General features: G+C 41.7%; 1 protein-coding gene across 3 annotated transcripts in view; it reads right to left on the reverse strand.

The window, feature by feature from the left end:
- The window catches only part of KCNIP1 (potassium voltage-gated channel interacting protein 1), a 586554-nt gene that overhangs the window by 481028 nt on the left and 82543 nt on the right, over nt 1-22983 (reverse strand). For 2 of the 3 annotated variants that reach the window (XM_073620735.1, XM_073620737.1), the window contains exon 2: nt 19417-19461. The exons of the other annotated variant lie outside the window; for it this stretch is intronic. In XM_073620735.1, coding sequence (XP_073476836.1) covers nt 19417-19461 — 45 coding nt within the window. The remainder of the gene's footprint in view (nt 1-19416; nt 19462-22983) is intronic. 3 annotated transcript variants of the gene reach the window in all.

The raw sequence follows: 22983 nt of genomic DNA on the forward strand, positions 1-22983 counted from the left end.
TGCCAGGCTCCACCTCCATGCTGACATAATCCTCCTCTTCCTCCTCCTCCTCCTCTTTCTGTGTGATCGGCGGGCACGCAGGAACACTGTCTGGATAAAGGGGGCCTTGAGAGCTAAGGAAGTCCTCCTCTTCCTGCCTCTGTTCTGCCTCAAGCGCCCTGTCCATTATTCCATGCAGCGTGTGCTCCAACAGGTGGACAAGGGGAACAGTGTCACTGATGCATGCACTGTCGCTGCTCACCATCCTCGTGGCCTCCTCAAATGGTGACAGGACAGTGCATGCATCCCTGATCATGGTCCACTGGCGTGGGGAAAAAAAACAAGTTCTCCTGATCCTGTCCTGGTGCCATAGCCGCACAGGTACTCATTGATGGCCCTCTGCTGTGTGTGCAGCCGCTGCAGCATGGCCAACGTTGAGTTCCACCTGGTGGACATGTCACAGATTAGGCGGTTCTTGGGCAGGTTAAATTCCTTTTGGAGGTCAGCCAGCCAAGCACTGGCATTATATGACCGGCGGAAATGCACACAGATTTTCCTGACCTGCCTCAGGACATCCTGTAAGCCCGGGTACCTGCCCAAGAACCACTGCACCACCAAGTTAAGGACGTGAGCCAAACAGGGCACATGGGTCATTTGTCCCGTCGGAGGGCGGAGAGGAGGTTGGTGCCACCATTCCTGCCTTAAGTTGGTGTGGCATCAACCACCTCTGAACCTGCCCCTGCAGAGCTGACAGAACCTCTGCCCCAGTGTGGCTCCTGTCCCCCAAGCACAATAGCTCAAGCACCGTATGGCATCTTTTTGCCTGCATAGTTGCGTAGCCCCTTGAACGCCTGCTGGTTCCGAGGACAAAGCACAGGAAGAGGCCATGGAGGAAGAAGAAGAGGAGGGGGTGGAGAGAGGTGTGTCAGAATCACCAGTAGTAGCATTTTGGAGGCATGGTGGCGGAACAACCTCCAACACTACTGCACTTTGTCCTGCATCCTTCCCAGCTGCCAGCAGAGTCACCCAATGCACTGTGAATCTTAGGTAACGTCCCTGTCCATGCCTGTTGGACCATGAGTCAGCGGTAATATGCACCTTACCGCTGACTGCCCTGTCCAGCGAGGCATGGACATTGCCTTCCTAATGCCGGTAGAGAGCCGGAATCGCCTTCTGTGAGAAAAAGTGGCATTTGGGTACCTGCCACTGAGGAACTGCACATTCCACAAACTCACGGAAGGGGGCAGAGTCTACCAACTGAAAAGGTAGCAGTTGAAGTGCTAGAAATTTTGCCAAGCTAGCATTCAACCGCTGGGCATGTGGATGGCTGGGAGCAAACTACTTTGTGCGGTGCAGCAGCTGGGGCAGGGAAATTTGCCTGGTACAATCTGACGTCGGTGTACCGATATCAGATTGCCCACAAGTACTTGGCTGTGACACACCTAATTCTACACCTTCATTCCTCTCAGTGCAGGTCTCAGAGAGCACTGAAGGTATAGTGGGGTTGGAGATCCCAGCTGATGAGGAGCAAGGAGAGGTCCTCTTTGTTCTTTAGTGTGGGTCTTTTACCTACGCTTGTCAATGAACCGCATGGCAGGTCAACATATGTCTGGTAAAGCATGTGGTGCCCAAGCGGGAGATGTTTTGGCCACGCAAGATAAGCTTGAGACATATGTTGCAAATAGCAGCGGTGCGATCTGATGCACTCATCTCAAAAAAGGCCCACAACAAAGAACTTTTGGAATAACGCGCAGAGACAGCAGCGCCCTGCACATGCGGAGCTTTGCGGTGTGATGCAGTCAGTGTGCTGCCCTTAAGCTTGCCCTTTAAGGGCATCCTGCCTCGTTGGTGATGTGCCTTCTCCTCTCTCCTATCAGGCACCCACGTGGAGTCAGTGACCTCATCATCCCCTCCCTCCTTATCACTGGAGCAAAGCTGGCAGTATACTGCAGCAGGGGCAACATGACTGCCAGATTGCTGTCCTTCTTGGGCACCCCCTCTGTCTGGGCTCATGTTACTGCCTTCCTCTAGCTGAGTACCATCATCTGAGCCTTTAAAACGCTGGGCATCCTCCTGGAGCATGTACCCAACACTGTGGTCAAACAGTTCGGGGGATTCCTCAGGAACACATGGTGGGGCTAGGGAAGGAGTGACTGATTCCATTGAGCCGAGGGAAGAGGCCGGGTTCGCAGCTGCTTTGCCAGACAAAGTACCCTGAGCATGGGTGAGAGAGGATGAGGAGGATGAGGACGGCTTGGTCATCCACTTGACCAAGTCTTCCGCATGTTGTGGCTCAACACGGCCAGCTGCCAAAAAAAAGTCCAAGCGTGTCACACGGCCACGTGCTAATGAGGATGCACTGTGTCCACGACCAGCACTGTTGCCTCTAGACACAGAGCCTGCTTGCCCTCTTTTATTGGCTTGTGACTGTCTGCCTCTCCTTGTTGGCCTTCCAGACATACTAAGCTGGGCTATATATATATATATATATATACTGATACCGCAGATAGCAAAATCAACTGCCTGCCTGTAGTATTATTAGTATGAGAACACCACCAATCTTCTACAGGTAGTTTTAGCTGAACACTGTGCCGAGGTCGCACTACACTAGCTTGTAGCTTTAGCTAAACACTAAACCAATGTTTAAATAATGTAGCTGCCTGCGGTAGTGATAGGTTCAGGAAAACACCACCAACCTTCTACAGGTAGCTTTAGCTGAACACTGTGCAGAGGACGCAATACACTAACGTTTAAATAATGTAGCTGCCTGCGGTAGTGATAGGATCAGGAAAACACCACCAACCTTCTACAGGTAGCTTTAGCTGAACACTGTGCAGAGGACGCACTACACTAACGTTTAAATAATGTAGCTGCCTGCGGTAGTGATAGGATCAGAAAAACACCACCAACCTTCTACAGGTAGCTTTAGCTGAACACTGTGCAGAGGACACACTACACTAATGTTTAAATAATGTAGCTGCCTGCGGTAGTGATAGGATCAGGAAAACACCACCAACCTTCTACAGGTAGCTTTAGCTGAACACTGTGCAGAGGACGCGCTACACTAACTTGTAAATAATGTAGCTGCCTGCGGTAGTGATAGGATCAGGAAAACACCACCAACCTTCTACAGGTATCTTTAGCTGAACACTGTGCAGAGGTCGCACTACACTAACTTGTAGCTTTAGCTGAACACTGTGCAGAGGTTGCACTAGACTAACTTGTAGCTTTAGCTGAACACTGTGCAGAGGTCGCACTACACTAACTTGTAGCTTTAGCTGAACACTGTGCAGAGGTCGCACTACACTAACTTGTAGCTTTAGCTGAACACTGTGCAGAGTTCACACTACACTAACGTGTAAATAATGTATATAAAAGGAAAAAAATGCGCTAGATCCAAGTGACAATAATGATTTAAAAAATTAATAAGAAATAATATGATAAATTTTTACAAAAATCAAAGTCCAAAGAGCAGCAGCTTATTTGCAGGATAACACAAAAATGGAATAGAAAAGAGAAGCTGCGCTATATAAGGTCCAAACCAGCAATGGCTTATAAATATCAAGATGTTAGCGTGCATGAACAGAGTCCAAAACAAGACACCCAGGTGAGCTTGATCCAAACTTACGTGCCACCACATAATAAAAAACTCGCTTACCAGATGGCAAGCAAAAGCATGCAGATGGCTATAGCCCAGCCACGGCCTTTGCTTGAGTAAAGGAACGTCCAGACTGATATACCCAGATGAGTCGTCTGTATACCGCAATCCCCTGTTGCCGTGGGTGTCCGGTAGATCTCGGTTACTCAGCTCTTTTCACACCACTCCCAAAGTGTAAATAATGTAGCTGCCTGCGGTAGTGATAGGATCAGAAAAGCACCACCAATCTTCTACAGGTAGCTTTAGCTGAACACTGTGCAGAGGTCGCACTACACTAACTTGTAGCTTTAGCTGAACACTGTGCAGAGGTCGCACTACACTAACTCGTGGTTTTAGCTGAACACTGTGCAGAGGACGCACTACACTAACGTTTAAATAATGTAGCTGCCTGCGGTAGTGATAGGATCAGAAAAACACCACCAATCTTCTACAGGTAGCTTTAGCTGAACACTGTGCAGAGGTCGCACTACACTAACTTGCAGTTTTAGCTGAACACTGTTCAGAGGTCACACTACACTAACTAAATAATGTAGCTGCCTGCGGTAGTGATAGGATCAGAAAAGCACCACCAATCTTCTACAGGTAGCTTTAGCTGAACACTGTGCAGAGGTCACACTACACTAACTTGTAGCTTTAGCTGAACACTGTTCAGAGGTCGCACTACACTAACTTGTAGCTTTAGCTGAACACTGTGCAGAGGTCGCACTACACTAACTCGTGGTTTTAGCTGAACACTGTGCAGAGGACGCACTGCACTAACGTTTAAATAATGTAGCTGCCTGCGGTAGTGATAGGATCAGAAAAAACACCACCAATCTTCTACAGGTAGCTTTAGCTGAACACTTTGCAGAGGACGCACTACACTAACTGTAAATACTGTAGCTGCCTGACTGTGGTACTAATAGGATCAGAAGAACACCAGCAATTTTCTTCAAGTAGCTGTAAATACTGTAACAACACCTGCCTGCCTGTCAGTAGGAAGAGAATAACAAGAACTAAGCTAAACTGAATACAGTGTGTGTATATATATATATATATATATATATATATATATACACTGTATACACACACAACACCTGGGATGCATATATATATATACACAATACACTAAGTGCAGCTAACTGTCCTGCCTAATCTATCTAACTTAAATGAAATTACTCTGTCTCTCTGTCTCTGAACGCCGGAACACACTACACAGGGCCGACATGCAGGCGGCCTTATATAGTGTGGGGCGTGTACTAAACACCCTGAGCCATAATTGTAAGGGTGGCTTTGACCTATTACAGCTCTCTGTACAGATGGGGCTGTGATTGGTCAAGCATGCGGGTCATAGTGCATGCTTGGCCAATCATCAGCCAGCAATGCACTGCGATGTCGCAGTGAATTATGGGCCGTGACGCGCCACTTGAATTTGGCGCGAATGGCCCATATCATTCGCAATTCGGCGAACGACCTTACAGATGATGTTCGAGTCGAACATGGGTTCGACTCGAACACGAAGCTCATCCCTACCCATTAGTCATTCATATCATAGCAAACATAGAGGTACTATGCCATCCAGCATAAATAATATGCACCTAGGTAGCTTCTATGCATGCAATAATGTATGCTATCTTCTAGGCCTGTGCTTCCATACTACTGTGTGTCAGCAATCAAATTCTTTCTTTATATACATCTTTCTTACTGACTGGTTTTACTAGCACCTTTAATCTAATGTGTGACAAAATATGTCTCCTGGCCTCGGACAGCTGCAGGTATAAGTTTCAAATTGAATTTGATCAGAGATCTCCTGTATTGTTTAAGGCAAAATCACATTCTTAACTACCCTTACGTGGGTAAACAAGTTCCACTTCGAAAAATGCTATTTACCATAAACAAATACTCAATAAATACTTGAGGTCCCTTTTCATGTCATCATTAGATATCTGCCAAATTGCATTCTTACCAAATTGCATTAAAAACCCCATGCATCTGCATTTTACAATCCCCTGTAGATAACTTCCTTTGACTCTTTTGATATGTAAAATGCAACTTGTATAAAATAAGATGAAAAATCTGTGCTTAGGTCTAAAGGGCAATAGGTGTGCAGCCTACCCTGCTAGGTCCCCAAAAGGAGACTAGAGTGTGAATAAAAATAAAATTAAGAGTAATATGGCGCTACCTATATAAAATAAACAAACAACAGACCCATATCATTAATGTAGTGTGACATACCACTAGGTGATGAGATAAAAATGTGCAGCTAATGAATGTGATAAAAAATGGCGCCTCAGAAGATGTTTGAGAACGAAACGTATGTAAGGCAGAGTCAAGTACTGACGTCACTTCCGGGTTCGATAGCGGCTTAGGAAGCCTGTGGAACGTAGCTGGCACGCACGCCGCTAACGGGAACCACGGCTCTGGAGCTATCACTCTCCCATAGATGTAGATCTTCTTTGCGGATATTTCAGCATATGGAATGCTTGTTTTTATTTATATTTTTTAAACTTTTTTAGATTCTGTTTATATATTTGTTTTTTTTTCCCGCTGGTTATTTTAAATAAAAACATTTTCCAAATTTTTGATACTACACTATGGGAGCCCTTATCACATTTTTTTGCATGAATACCCCTATCTGCACTGGAAAGTGGTGAGAGAAAGAAGTATAGCTGGGTGTTTTACCCCTGGAGATTCCACCTGCACCCAATCTGATCCAGACGAGAGATATCCTTGGGCAATCCATAGAAGTTGGATATTGGATGTCAATGCTGGAAACACCATCTGGGCACTAAGGCTTCCCTACATGCGAGATACCCCTGTAGGGGTGATTGGAGCTGGTGAGTGGGGACCTAAGAGGGGGAGCACCAAAAGTCACCAAGCATCTAAGAATTATAAAAGACTCTTGTTTTGTTGGTCTTTGAAGGAGTTTGGATGTTACAACTTGGACTTGGTCTATCTATTTATATCTCACATCTATTTTTCACATATACCGGGACTGGATTCCTTTTTGTTTTTTTTTGTTGTTTATTTTGAATATTTATATATGTCTTTGTGTATCACTCTTTCTGGATATAGTTACTTGTATTTATCACTGCCATTATCACTTATGGTTAGTGTATTACACTTCTGTCACATGCTTTTTCTATGATATTAGTAGTGGTATATATTACCACAGTAGCACATTTCACTACATAGGCGATTTAGGCTTGTTACTGCATGGCGATTCTAGCGATTTAGGCTTGTCGCTGATCACTGTTTAGTAGTGGTTACTATTTTTTATCACATTCATTATTTGCACATTTTTATCTTTTCACTACATAGGCGATTTAGGCTTATCGCCTCCTTACTGCATAGCGATTCTAGCGATTTAGGCTTGTCGCTGATCACCATTTTTTATCACATTCATTAATTGCACATTTTTATCTCATCACCTAGTGGTATGTCACACCAGATTAATGATATGGGTCTGTTGTTTGTTTATTTTATATAGGTAGCGCCATATTACTCTTATGTATGTATATATACTATATTACCAAAAGTATAGGGACACATGCCTTTGCACGCATCCACAACTCGGCCCCCAGCTACATCACTAACCCAGTGTAACGGCTGGGCTTTTAGCAGCTCTCTTCTCAGTGCTCAGGCTGCTCAGCTGTTGGATAATTGTCAGCACTCATTGTTTCCACAGTGGCTCACCTTCTTATCAATACCGCCATCAGCCAGCCCCTTCTGGCTATTTAAACTGCCTTGTTCATTCCTTTCGTGCCTTCGCATGGTCAACATGTTTATGCTTATGTTTTGACTACAAATTACTGATCTGCACCATTTTTACCATTACATTAAAAGGTGTGATTTTTACTGCATTTCTGTCTCAGTCTGATTCATGGTTCCTGACATCTAATCTCAAAATACCAACCTAATTGTTCTCTTTGTTCTTCCCAAGACCTCCTACTCTCTAGCTCCCTCATCACCTCCTCCCATGCTCACCTTCAGGACTTTTCCAGAGACTCTCTCATCCTGTAGAACTCCCTACCCCAATCTGTCCGATTATCTCCTACTCTGTTTGCTTTTAGATGATCCCTGAAAACCCTCCTTTTCAGAGAAGCCTATGCTGCCTATCCTGCCCACACCTAACAACTGTACTTTGATTTTCTCCATCATCTCATCCCCCACAGTTATTACCTTTTGTATCACTGGACAAGGGTCTACGAGGGAGGTCTCCTATATTGCAAGCTCCAATGAGCAGGGCCCTCTGATTTCTCCTGTATTGAATTGTATTGTAATTGCACTGTCTGCCCTCATGTTGTGAAACACTGCGCAAACTGTTGGTGCTATATAAATCCTGTATAATATTAATAATCCCCAAACTGTTCCAGAAAGTTGGAAGCATGCAATTGTCCAAAATGTCTTTGTATGCTGATGCCTTTAAGATTTCCCTTCACTGGAACTACTGTAAGGGGCCAAGCCCAACTGCTGAAAAACAACCCCACACCATAATCACCCCTCCAACAAATGATTTGGACCATTTGAGAGGGCCAACTGAATATTGAACACTACGGACTAAGACTGGGATGCCATTAAATATCATGTGTGTGTGTAGCCAGGCATCCCAATACTTTATACTTTATATATATATTTATTGGACACTTTTGACAAATTTTTGGGACCATTGACAATTATACAGCAATCAGTGCTATAAGAATGCACTGATTACTGTGTAAATGTCACTGGCAGGGAAGGGGCGATCAAGGGGTTAACTGTGTTCCCTAGTGTGTGTTCTAACTGTAGGGGGATGGGAGTGACTGGAGGAAATGACAGATCTTTGTTCCTAGCTAGTAGGAACTCACGATCTGCCTCTCCTCCCTTCTCCTCACAGAACAGGGATGTGTGTGTTTACACACACACATCCCTGTTCTGGCTCTGGCGCCCACGATCGTGCGTGGCCAGCGGTCATCGCGACTGCCGGCCATGCACATCAGCACCCCCGCAGTGCAGCGGGCGCCTGCTATCCCACTTAAAGGGATCGATGCACAGCTAGGACCGTTCGCAGGATCGTGCCTACCTGCCGCCATCATTATATATATAATAACACCGGCTAGTCGGCAAGCAGTTAATGTTGCTGTGGGCCTCTTGGCAGCCTCCCTGACTAGTTTTCTTCATGTGTCTTTTTATCAATTTTGGAGGAACGTTCAGTTCTTGGTAATGTCTCTGTTGTGTAATCACTGTGTTCCATGGTATATGCCTTGGAAATTCTTTTGTACCCTTCTCCTGACTGATACATTTTAACAAATGAGATCCCTGTGATGCTTTGGAAGCTCTCTGCGGACCATGGCTTTTGCTGTAGGATGCGACTAAGAAAAGGTCAGGAAAGACCTACTAGAACAGCTGAACTTTATTTGGAACTGTATTTGGGGGTTAATCAGGGGCACTTTAAATGATGGCAGGTGTGTAATGACTCCTATTTAACATGAGTTTGAATGTGATTGCTTAATTCTGAACACAGCCACATCCCCAGTTATAAGAGAGTGTGCACACTTATGCCACCACATAATTTTATTTTTTTATTTTTACTTCCCTCCCCCTAAAAGATTTCAGTTTGTTTGTGTTGAGTTGTAAAGTTTATAAGTCACATACAAGGTGGAAAAAGTTCTGAAATTATCTACCTTTGTCTCATTTTTTTACATCACAGAAACCTGACTTTCTAACAGGGGTGTGTAGACTTTTTATCTCCACTGTATACTGCACATAGAATATCCTACATAAATCTGCCTACACTCTATTGTGTATTAATGTGCTTTTACTAAACTAATGGTGCACATACAAGACACTTACAACTATAGGTAAACAATACAAGACTGACAGATATACATACAACACATTCCTAGCAAATAAGCACGAATAATAATCTGTATACAATAAGAATACACTAAAAAGTTACTTAGCTCAGGTTATAGTGGTTTCACGGTCTCCATAGGCAACCAGGATCCCAGGCTCTTCTGAACTAGCAATTGCAGGAAACCAAGCAAAAGTGTCATAGTTTCTTCTGGCACAGACCTTCGTTGTTGTTGTGTCATTGTCAAGTCCTCCAGCAGAACTGTCCCTTTGTCCCTCACCACATGGCTTGTTCAAGTCCTCCTTCCTATCCCTACTTCCCGTAGCATAATTTCCTGTCCTGAGCTCACGTAGCAGTCCGACAGGTTTGTTAGCACATAAATAAAAGAAAATTAAAATTCTTCTAAACAATACATGGACTTAAAATGTTGTTCCATATATATGCTATAAAAATCAATGAAATAGCCATAGCAGCACAGATATTAAAGATATTGGGATGGAGGGACCATTCCCCTTTGTCCAGGTGAGGACAGCTGTGAAAATTCTCCTTCCAATTGTCCACTCCTAAGATGTGAATACCAGAGGTTGGGGGTCCAGTGGTGCAGTCAATTTTATTGACTATTTTTTCTAAATTCTAAGATCTTGATAGGAAGCTTGGCTTCCCTGGGTGACCATGTTCCCTGGACTTTGAGAAACTGACACATTCCTTCCCAGCCTGTGAGGCTGGCTATCTGTTATCTCCTTCCATGAAGGTGGGAAAGAGGACTTTCCCATTTCTAACTATTTAACAATGTATCTATGTAATGCTGGACTGGTAATCCACCAAGCTAGGGAGTCCCCTGCTGGGCTGGAGGAAAGCATAGGGAAGTCTATGGATGGATAGTGTTTGTTCCAGGCCAATTTTAAGGTCCAAGCATGAGACTTTAGCGAGAGAAGCTTGTTTGGCAGAAGGTAAGTCTGAAGAATCTGGATAGCCCTTTGGACGTTTGCAGATAATATGGTCATCTAGAAACCCAGTAAGCTGGATGCTCTCAGTTTTCAAGAGGACGAGCAGGGGTGCAAGTACCATTTATGAATATTCTGGGTGCAGAGGATAAGCTGAATGGCAGTGCGACAAATTGTTAGTGTCTGTCTCTGTTTTGCTTTGTGTCTATTAAAGGTTGTTGTGGTAAAAGCCAAGGAAGCTTGAGCCTCTATAGTTTATTAATACTTTTACTAAACAGAAAATCTGCACATACAACTGCAAAAAACACAATTCATAGCATGCAAAGTATAGCGAGATATGCCTGCAACATGCACAAGCTGACTATCTTCCTAGCAAATCAGCATGTACAATATGCATGTAACAGGTAAACTAAATAGCTACTTAACTTGGATCTTTCTTTGGTGATGGAATCTTATCATAGCTTCTTGCTTCTTAAGCCTGGTACATACTATTTGTTTTTTTCCCTTCAACCCAGGGGGTTGAACGAAAAAAAACTGTCAGCTCCGATCAGAGCTGCTATACTAACTATGCAAAGTTAGTACCGCGATCTCAACCACTGAGCTATTGTGGATGGACAGGGGGACTGCCCCCGCCAGAACACACCAAGCGCTCTTTGCAATTGGCATCCAACATTAGTTGGATCATTTTATTCAGCACCACTCATAAAAGTCCCATGGGAATGTTCTTTTTTGGTTTGGTCTGGACACTCAGAACAATAAGTGTGCTGAATTCAGACAAACAGCTCTAGGCAACAAAGTTGAAATACAAACATGATAGTTGTTTTACCTACCAAAGGATTCCTGTTTCTGTGTATTAATTTCTGAGGTTTACTCAGTACTACCAGACAACACAGCCTGCCTGGTGCTTTGAATTTACGCTATTGCAGTTGGGTTATGCAATTAAGTCCTCAACCTGCCACAAAGCCTAATGCCGCGTACACACGAGCGGACTTTACGGCAGACTTTGCCCAGCGGACGGGATTTCGTCAGACAATTCGATCGTGTGTGGGCTCCAGTGGACTTTGTTTTCTCAAAAGTTGGACGGACTTAGATTTGAAACATGTTTCAAATCTATCCGACGGACTCGAGTCCGGTCGAAAAGTCTGCTCGTCTGTATGCTAGTTCGACGGACAAAAAGCCACGCTAGGGCAGCTATTGGCTACTGGCTATGAACTTCCTTATTTTAGTCCGGTCGTACGTCATCACGGACGGACTTTGGTTGATTGTGTGTAGGCAAGTCCGTTCATTCAGAAAGTCTGTCGTAAAGTCCGTCGAAAAGTCCGCCGGGCAAAGTCTGCCGTAAAGTCCGCTCGTGTGTACGCGGCATTAGACTAAAGGAAGGAAAAAAGCAAAATGATGAAAAAGCAGAATGATGACTGCATCTCTCTGTGCACTACTGTCCTCCTGTCAGCAAGTTCACAATCAGCACATTAGCGCTGCAAAACACATGACTGGCTCCCTGTGCTGACCCTCCCTCTCACAGTCTGGCTTTTGCTGTACAGAGAATTGTGCAAACTGATGTCAATACAAATTCAGGCTTTTGCTTTAGTTCCTTTTAAAAATATACTTTTTACATCTGCCTAAAGTCATCTTTAAAAGGGACACAAAACGATATCCTTATTCTCCAAAAATTATCCATACACATCTATTAGTTTATGGCCCTGAATACATACTTTCAGGGCACACATTACAGTTCCCTAAAAGCTATTGTAGCTTGATGAGAAATGGCTAATGTGTTAATAAAGCGTTCTGTTTATGTACAACTGATTACAACAATACTATATGTTGCTTTCCAAACAACATTTTTATCAGTTGTACATGAATATTCATATTCCATTTAAAGAATCAAGCCACCAAACACTGGCAGTTCATGGGATATATGCTAGAGAGTTAAATCCCCAAACTATGTGTTATTTCTCATAGAAACTCTATTATCAATATATTCTTCTGTACTTCAAATTTCAGGACTGCACAAAATTGACATTACTATTTTTAAAGCTATAAAGCTATACTATGAAGAATGAAAGAAAGAAAGTAAAAAAGCAAAAAAAAAAAAAGCAAGAGCACACAAAATTGCAATGACATAGAGCATTTCTAAGTGGGTGGATTCAATGAAAGAAACTAGGGCAAGATAATATCACAGCTGGAGTCCCTAAGAGATATGACTCAGCCCAACAGACTTAAAGTGTTTGTTAACCCAAAAAAAAAAAAAAAAAAAAAAAAAAAAAATAATAGATTTCCTGGTCCCTTAAAGCAGATTAAACAGTGCAGTGCTTGTGCTGTGTAATATGCCCCCCTCTAAACTGTAAAGAAAACCTCCCTGAACCTGCCACTTCCTGTATCCCCTCTCTATACTGACCACGAAAATCAGGGCTACTGAGCCCTGACCACCATGGTCAGAGTGCGTCCCTCCATCATAAGCAGCTGTCCTCTCTGCTCTCCTCTCTCCCCCTCACTCCCTCCTTGCGGCCTGTCAGCTTGTGTCTGTGTGTCTCCGTCTCCGCCCCCACCCCCTGCCGTTATTAGCAAACTAAAAATGTTACATGCTCACTGCCAGCCCCTCTATGCTATCCTGGCATAGCCCACTGCATTATTCTTTTATAAAATCGAGCGTTGTAAATACTGATTTAGCGCTGTCTTCAGCCGGTCATGTGACTCTCCGCCGGTTTCCAGGACTATTGCAGGAGGGGCTGAGGGGCCATGTGATCTCCCCGGCTGATGTCAGAGGGAGATCACTGCCCCTCCTGCAGAAGCCATCCATCGGAGCTGTACAGAGGCAGCAAGTCATGTGAGCAGCCGGAAGACAGCTCTAAATAGGTATTCACAATGCTTGTTTTTCTTTTTTTGGCAGTGTTTGAGTCATATGGGTTAACAAACCCTTTAACTTAAAGTAAAAAATTACTTCTGAGTGGATTAAACCCTTTAGCTTAACAGGTTACAATTAGGAGTACAGAGATGTGTTAAAAAAACAATTATGTGTCAACAGTTTATTCATTTTGTTTCAGCAAGCAAGCCCTTGTAGATTATTTGAAAATGTTGACATTAGCATTGAAGGGATGTAATGCATATACAGTAGATATTCCATCTAGTCAACTATTACATGATGCCTGCTATCTTGCATAACTTACACATAGCTTGCATGTATCCTGCAAGATAACCATTGTACAGTGTTATTACAGATCATTTTCCAGCAGTAACGTTGTGTTTTACTACATCCCATAATGTTCTAGAGAGTGACGAATAAAATTTTGTTCAGTTGGTCATTTTAACCATTTGTGGTCACTAGATGTGATATACATGGCCAAAAAAAGGTCACCAAAGTACACTGGGCATGTGTAGCACATCCTGCTCTTCTTCCCTGATGATGCCCCCTTTCCTTCCACTTGACGTCAGTTCACAGCTATGATAATGATAGCTCTCAGTTTCTGTGTAAATACAACTCATATGACAAAACGACTCATATGACAGTATCTATATATACACAGTTCAGACGCAAGATTGAGAGATGCAAAGTATATTTTTACATTTGTATATAAGCAGGGATGAGCTTCGATCTGATATGATGTCAGTTAAAGCAAACTAGCAGGTAAAAAAAAAAAATTAACAAAATTTGTTAAAGTGTGTTTATTTTTATTTTGCTAAACATTAATATATAAACTTATCTTCTTTTTTTTAAATTTTGTTTCTTTGCCCTAGACAGAGTGAGAGGAACTTCCGTTGTTCTCCCCCCCCCCATGACATTAGAAACCGGAAGCGAGACAGCTTGTAAAGCAGCCGGTCAAACCGATCTTGGTTTGATCGGCTGCTTTGGAGTGCTGAGGAGAGATCTGGGTCTTATAAACCCCCAGATCTCTACATAAAAAGGTTCTGCCATGGCCCATGCTATCACAAGGGATTATGTTTAAAACCTTAACATTATCTTTTTTTAACCTAGCATTAGTATTTCAAAGCTGTTTGTGCCGTCACTTCTGGTGAACCCTGCACTGTATAGCTAGAAAACCTCTTATATTGTATGATCCCACCAGTCTAGCATTGTAAAGATTTAATCATGGGAGAGCAGAGAAAAGAATAAGAAAAAGGAGATGAAGCCACCCTGTTCTTTAAAACAAAATTGCTCATTTAAAGCAAATTAAGCCTGTACCTGAATAGTAGGTATCCCCTGATGTCTCAACTTACCATAAGAGTTCTTGTCTGTGTCACTGCAGGCCCTGAATTTCTAAAAAGTCTGCATTTTTTTTATAGCTCCCCAACCCCCTCCACTTCCCGCGTGACAGTGTTCATGCCTAGGGCTAGGTCATTCAAGAACTAGGCATCAGATTCTTGGATGCAAAAGAAACTATACAAGTACAATACATTCTATTTCAAGGGTTTTGCATTCAGAATCATACAGGCAATTACAGGTAAGGTTTGAAACTAAACGGCGCCTACTATGCAGCTATAGGGCTACTTTGCTTTTCATGAGTGCTTTAATTTTCTTTTCTATTTTCAGTGTGTCCAGCACTTCTTTTATCTGAATTTAAAAAATACACTGTATATAACTTAATCTTTTGCCCCGTGTTTTTGTGTGTATGCACCCTAGTGCACATTCATATCACATATAAGAAATTGCAAACATTCATTCATTAAACAATCCACAATAAGCAGTGTCCATATGAATAAATTCCTTTAAAAGTTCACTTCCACAGTGCTTCTTGTTGATAGGAGTTAGGAGCCAACTTTCTGTGAACTTAAATGTTTGCAATTTGTTATATGTGATATGAATGTGCACTAGGGTGTATACACATAATAACACTGGACTCAGTATTAGGGTATACATTTACTTTATTCAGGTAAAATAAGAGCTGGGCACATTGAAAACACTATTATTTGCATAGATAGCACAGCTGCTAAGTAAAGGCTTAACGATGTATTCACAACACGATTTTAACACAGCAGTCACTTCAAGAACACACAGAAAAAAATGTTTTCTGTGTGTCCCATTCACATTGCAAGGCAGTCCAGAGATGCAGTGAGATGTGATAAAATGCAGACATGTACTGGGTCGCATGTCACTGTACAGCAGTGCAGCGTGTCGCGTTGCTGTACAGTGACATGAATGAAGTGTACTTTTATACACTTCAAATAAAGTTTTTAGAAATACAGAAAAAAGGGAGCTGTGTGTGATGCACCCCCACCCTGGGGGGGGGGGGGGTTAAACTTCAAGATTCTTCAGATTAATATTAGTAGGCTAGAAAAAACAGAAATAAAATTTGGAAATTAAAGTGATACTAAAGTCTTGTGTTTTTTTAGTTGAAAATAACAAACATGTTATACTTACCTGATGAAAGAAATAGTCCATAAAATTCAAGCAATCATAAGTGTTGTGACATCATGCTGGAAACTTCGTGGGTAAAAGTGATCCCTCCACCAACACAAGAAATGGCCTCTCACCTCAGCAACAGGACCCTTTGGTTATAGAGGGTCAAATGCGCTTTCCCTTATGGGTCATATAAAGCAGGTAAGCAGCAGATCCAGATCAGTCAGCAGTGGTAATGGATAAGCAATATGCAGAGTCAATCAATCCCTAAGCGTAAGTGCCATGTAAATATAAAAGGGGTAGACCATAGTGCTCTCCGTAATAAACTTTAATGAGGTAAAATACAAGGTAAAAAATTTACAAACAAGGCACTCATCCAGTGCCAGATGTACGCTGATGAAGTCCCCGCCCACTGGGACGCAACGCGTTCAGAAGGAAGAGAGCATTGTGACGTCACCAGCGACCATCTCGTATGTTTACCTACTCATGCTTTACCTTGTATTTTACCTCATTAAAGTTTATTACTGAGACCACTATGGTCTACCCCTTTTATATTTACATGGCACTTACGCTTGGGGATTGATTGACTCTGCATATTGCTTATCCATTACCGCTGCTGACTGATCTGGATCTGCTGCTTACCTGCTTTATATGACCCATAAGGGAAAGCGCATTTGACCCTCTATAAGGAAAGGGTCCTGTTGCTGAGGTGAGAGGCCATTTCTTGTGTTGGTGGAGGGATCACTTTTACCCACAGCAGCGGGAGCCAATGATACCGCACTGTTGTCTCAGCCAATGAGGAGGGGAGTCCCGGGCAGCCGAGACACTCCTGCAGCATCGCTAGATCTAGATGGACCTCAGATAAGTATTAGGGGGGGCTGAGGGGGGCTGCTGCACACAGAAGGCTTTTTATAAGATAAAAAACCTTCTGCCTTTACAACTACTTTAATATATGATTTAAAATTCTGACCATAAATACACCATACACCTTTCACACCATACTGCACATAAAAATGCTTTGCATTTGTATGCATTCATGTGTGCTGCAGAGTGAAAGAGGCTCATAGAAAACTATTGATCTGCATTTATCCAGAAATGTGCAGGTCACTGGAAATGGTGCATTCCCTCAGGCATTTAGTACACACTGAAAGTTCTAGCGGTAAGAATCTGCAGATTCCTGCAGGTGAAATCACAGACATGTGTGAATAGCTACAAATGATTGTTTGCACAACCAGCGATTTTGGGCCAAGTGCTGGGTCATGAGAGAAATCAGGTGATCAACCAATAGAAAAGAAAGAAAGAGAGTTCTCCTACAAGTAGTACAGCACAGCAAGATCTTTTACAATACAAATTAACATGCTACTCACAAACACACATCAATAGCAGTGCAACAGATGGGTACCGCATGCTACAGGGTTACAGCAGTCGGAAAAAGTCTGCTTCCTTTGTAATGGATAGGACCTCACAAGGATTTGGTCTCTTTGCTATTCAAGCCCAGCTCCTCTCCAGATTGTAGATATCAGCTTTGCATCCATTCTCTCAGAGGGCCTCATGAAGGGGGGTAATTTACAGCAGAACCTCACCCAAAAGGGGAAGTTCCACTTTTCTGCCTCCTCCTTCCCTCTTCTACCACTTTTGGACATTTAAATTTTAGGGGGGGGTACCTAGTTTTTACAGGTACCCGCTCCCACTTCCGCTTGGACTGCACAGGCTATCGGAGCGAAGTTCACCCCTTTGTTTTCCCTGCAGCCTTTTGGGACATTTCACAGGTCCCAAAAGGCTGCGTGACCATTCACAAACTGCAGCGCGGCTCATGCTTGTCCAGGTGAAAGCTGGCTGTGAAGGCTCAAGGAGTCACAACTGGCTTCCCTTAGTAAACATGGGGGTACTGGGGACTCGAAGACCAGCAAAGAATTGGCCTGGGTAAGGATGGCGCTGGATCTCTGGACGGGTACGTTTTCCTTTATTAGAAGTCAGCAGCTACAGTATTTGTAGCTGCTGACTTTTAATTTTTTGGGGGAGACCTAAGTTCCTCTTTAAGTTCCATTTACTGCTTTTTTTTAGTGATATGTCTGTTCTTAAAAGTGGATGCATGATATTTTTTCAATGGGTGCAACAGGCTTAATATACATAAAGATCTGTGGCAAGAACAGCCACATTTTCTCTTAGGCCAATAACTCCTATTTAATGGCCAGTGACAGTGATTCCTTCTCTGCAGCTTCATAGTAGTAATGTTTATGCTAAAGTACTTCCCCCTCAGGATGGGGGACACCCAGCAGCATCAACATGAAATTTTTTTTTTGCAGCACTTCTTAGGGCACAACAAGATGTCCACTCCACACAAAGGATTGCTGCTCAGCTCATTGAGACCACTAGGCCTCTACTTCTTCACCAATGTGCCACCACTGCCCTTGTAATTAGGGAGAATACATTAAACTAAACCATTTAGAGCATGGATTATGGGAATTTTTTGGAAGCATGGACTCAGGCAGATAATGAGTAATGATATTATGTTTGGTCCTAGATTGATAATTTTTTTAACGTGTATGTTAGGGCAAAAAAAAATGTATATATATATATATATATATTACATTCCTGCCATACATGCATTTTTGCCCACGTTTTATCCCTCTAAAGACCCTACAAGTGCAGAAAAATACCTGTTGATCTGCCAGAAATGCACGCAGCTCTTTGTCAGCATAAAGCAATTTCCTTGCTTTATGCTGACAACATGTACCATTTCTGTGTACATAATGAAGTCAGCCCTTCCAGCTTTATTTTTTTTTTTACTAAACTGATCTGAATTCTCAACCCCACAAAATAGGGACATATTGTTATGTAGTCCAAGATATCAACAGGGAGGGCTAATTACACCCCTTGAGATAACACAGGAACTGTGCACAGGATAGCTCTTAATTTCTGACATGATCAACAGTTTTTTCCACTTATCCAACAGATATAACAGAATGCTTTCAATGATATGGTTAACAGATGAAAAGGACGCTTTCAATGGTACAGAATGAAAGGAAGCAAATAAGAGAAGTTCAGTGTTAGAGTTTACATACACTTACGTTGAAAACCTTTTTTTCTGTTATATGATGATATTTTAAGGGCAGTGGTTAGCACTTTAGTGTTGCAAGGCTAGGATCCTGGATACAAAGCCTGCAAGAAACACTGACTGCATAGTTTTTGTATTTTATCCCAATGTCTGTGTGTTGTCTGTTGAGGTGTCCCAACTTGCTGCCACTGCCCAAAATTGTATTGGCAGTTTTAATGCCATCTGACTAAGTTAGCCCTAGTCTGAATTTTCTAGCATTCTATTTTTTTGTGGAAATTAAGGCAAAAATAAGGCGAACGTTCAGTTGGCCTAAACTTGATGTCAACAGGTGTATACAGTATGTAAATATAAGCATATGATATTTTGTTTTACACATATTTTTGACACATAATAAAAATCCACATATCAAGCTTTATGATGATTTCATAAACGTTTCAGTTTATTGCTGCTGTATGCTGTTGTATGATGGTGTCCTGATGTGTATGTAGACCTACAAAGATCTACACTGTAGAATGCAACATGAAAAGCTTTTGCATAGCAATGAATTTATACAAATGGTATCCATAGAGCATGTGGTGATTCTGATGCCAATGCTTAAGCCAGTAAGTCAGAAATAGAAAGATCCATTACCTGACTTATTTTGTCGAGGAGCGTAGTCCATAACATACAGCTGACCTGTAAAAGAAATAATGTATAGTAGAGAGTTCTCATATTTGGTATAGACCGGGTCCGGTATAGGCAAGACATTTGTCATGTGAATTTAAAAGATGAAAGGGGGGGGGGGGGTTAGCGACAATGTTAAACCATGTATGCATTTACAGTATTTGGATTTTTAACAGGCCTACATCAATACTGAAAATATTTAAAAACATGCATGCAATATTTAGTTCTGTTGTTACTTGTTTAATGGTATTCCAAAGATTTACTAAACGTATTACTGCCAAATATCTTAGCATGGCTTAAAAAGGGTGTTCTCATCAATGCAATATGAAGTTGTAAGAATGAGAGTGATCGTTAGACATAGGCAAATCATCCAAAATCAGCTCCACAGGCAGCTTGCCTAATATGCTCCTATAATATTTTTCACCATGTTTGACTTTGCCTTTTTATTCTGGCTTTATTTTTTCATTTTTTTTCACATCATCATTACAGTGTATTACGATGTTTGCTGTTTATCAATGAGATGATTATTCAGACCATGGAAGTTATAGCAAGGTAACCTTCAAAATTCTAAAACTTTATTGGTCTAACGAATTTGCATGAAATTGATGCATTTAAGGCTACAAGCTCCAGAATTAAGATGTTGGGGAACTTTCCTCACCTGAAATGGGTCACTGAGAGTAGAGAAGACCAGAGACTGGATAAAAAAGATAAAATATCTTTTGGATATTCTTTTTTTTATTTGGTGATTGGGAGTCTCTTAATTTTACATAAATGTTTTTGCCTCTTTTAGATCAGGTTTCACATGTTTTCGTTAACATTTGTAACAGGCATTTGCTTTGGTGACACAGTTTACATTGTCTGCTCAATGCTGTGGGGCATACAAGCAGGCTTTAATGTAAGAAGGGTCTCAAATGCTTGCTACCTTTTTTGATCACGCAACATTATACTCCTTTAGAAGATCTATGCATTTTTTAAATGTTATATTAAAAAGAAAGAATCAGCAACACTAACTATAGCAGATTGGTTTACAGATTAGATGATATTTGCAGATATAATTGGCCTGGCCAAGGTTCAACCTCAATTGTGATTTGACTTTCTGACATTAACACATTTGATTTTGCATTTGCAGATATTATTTTATCTATTAGCAAAAGTATGCAAGTTCTGAGCACAGGATGGATTGTGACTAGTAGAATTCAATATTTGGATGTAAAATTCACTAAACTATAAAGAGCTCTTTGTGCCATCCTGCTCTGTAGAGCCTTTTCTCTTCAACAGAATTTAGACTTTTTTTAATATGGTTCCTCTTTTTCAATGATGATCATTGTGTATACCTTAAAATAATTTTTTGAGGTTAAATTATTTTTTTGTTATTTTCTCTTGAACCTTAAAGTGGATGTAAACCCTTACATATACCCAGTGAAGTGAACAGCCTCAGATGATAAACAGGGTTGAAACAAATCTCCCTACTTAAGTTTTACATGCATATGTGCTGTCTTCAACTTTATATACTGTTTAGAAATTTTAGATTGTGATTTTCTCGTCCTGTTTAACAAGAAGTGTGAACTCTGGGCACACAGCCAAGACAGCTGATTGGAGGAAAGGCACACAGACCCCCTCTCCACATAGGCATAGACTCTCAGAGGTGTTCTATGATACGGCAAGCTGCCTGCTAATCTATTTATAGCAACCTCCCTGCTTTTATCTCATATGTCAGAGAGTTTGTCAGAAGTTATCAGGCTGATAACAGAAGAACGGAGCAGGAGAAAGCCATGGGACACAGAGAGGTAAGAAAACACTGCAGATATACGTGTCCAGCTCACATTTCATGGTTTACACCTACTTTAAGTCGGTGTTGAATATACAAACATGTAGACTAACCATCTAGTTGCTGTCTGCATGTCTAAAAAAAATTCAGTATCTGGAATGCATGTTAAACATCCAACATATTGAGAGAACCAATTGATATTGTCATAAGAACCCCCCCCCCCCCCATTGCAGCATGTTTGTATCATTGATTTAAAGGTTACCACAATGGTTGTTGCCAGTAGCAACACCTCTACTGACAAGGGGTCGGAAAAAATGAAATAAAAGAGCACTAGGATATAAATTTCTATACAGGAGTGAATCCTGCTTGTTCCACATCTATTAGAAGCATCAGCAGTGGCACAATCACCAGCAGTAATTATTGCAGCTTGTATAAGATAATTTTCTTCATGTTGCAGCCACAGACATGCATAGAGGTGCTGGACTATGGCCATATCCATCAATTTGAAGGCCATTGTTCATTTTGATTGCTCCATGGCTCATGAATCTATACCAACCATTATTAGGTCTGCAGGATGAACGAGTAGCCCTGATTAGCTCATTTTGCCATATAGGTGCTTCCCTGCCTAGCCTCCTGTTTCCTATTGAAGAGGGTATTTAGCACAGCATTATCATCCAAATGTGTTGATGAAGGAAAAAAAATGTATATTAATGGGGTGGGTTCTTTATATAAAAGGTGCAATTGCTAGAATGTCTTTTACTTGCCTTTCGGGACTGAAGTGGTTAAATACAGTGCCATGATCTTTATATATAAATAGAAGGGATTATGGCAATTAAACATTGTATGTTTAGTATCTGAAAGAGCCAGTGATAACTATTTCCTAAGAAAATGTGAAGATGTGCTGAGGGATGTGTGCCCTGAATAGGAACTGGCAGCACCTTGCTAGTCTCTTCCCCCATCAGTGGGTCTAAAATAAAGGTATACAATGAAAGTGGAAAGGAAGGCTTTATTTACAAGTAATAAACTTCAGCTTTGAATGCTTACTTGCATTTTCTTTCACGTTTAATATGCCTTTAAACTTGCTACAAAAATTTGACCGCTACAGGAGAGTCAGTTCCCTAGTGGAACCTCCTTTTTTTGCATGTCATAGTCCTCCAACTTCTGGCAACTTCTTTCATAACGGAAAATTGTATCAAATACTTAACGGAATTTTCCTTTCCTGATGCCAAACCATGGCAGCGTACTAGTGATAGAGCTCCATCTCTTGACCACTCCCTGGGGACCAGTGAATAGCATAAAAAAAGAGTAGCCTTTTTTATGCTTTTTTTAAGAGTACCCATTCTTTGCAACAAGCCACATACCAAAACGTACAGGGTGGGCCCATATGCTACCATGGTTTGTGAAGGCATATTTAGCTTAACCACATCCATTTTACAATATTCAGTTTCCATTTTGTGTTTTATCCTGTACTCTATTTTACAGACAGCTGCATGTACTATTCATTGTTCTTGTTATCTTTCCTTCTAGATTCGTTTCCCATAAGTTACTTCACATTTCTTGTAAAGCACGTGATTTCTCAGAAATGAACGCTTTTGCTGATTTTCGGGTTTGTCATAAAATGTCTTTGTATCTGATTGGATAATATTGGATAATGTTCAGGGGGCTGTGCTTTCTGAAAGCCCCCTTTATATTCATTGAGGCAGAATAAACTTTTAAATTTGCTCGGCGAGACTTTGTCATTGCTTTTTTATCATTGGGCTAATTTC

This window comes from Aquarana catesbeiana, linkage group LG03 (genome assembly GCF_042186555.1).
Source record: "Aquarana catesbeiana isolate 2022-GZ linkage group LG03, ASM4218655v1, whole genome shotgun sequence".
Taxonomy (NCBI): domain Eukaryota; kingdom Metazoa; phylum Chordata; class Amphibia; order Anura; family Ranidae; genus Aquarana; species Aquarana catesbeiana.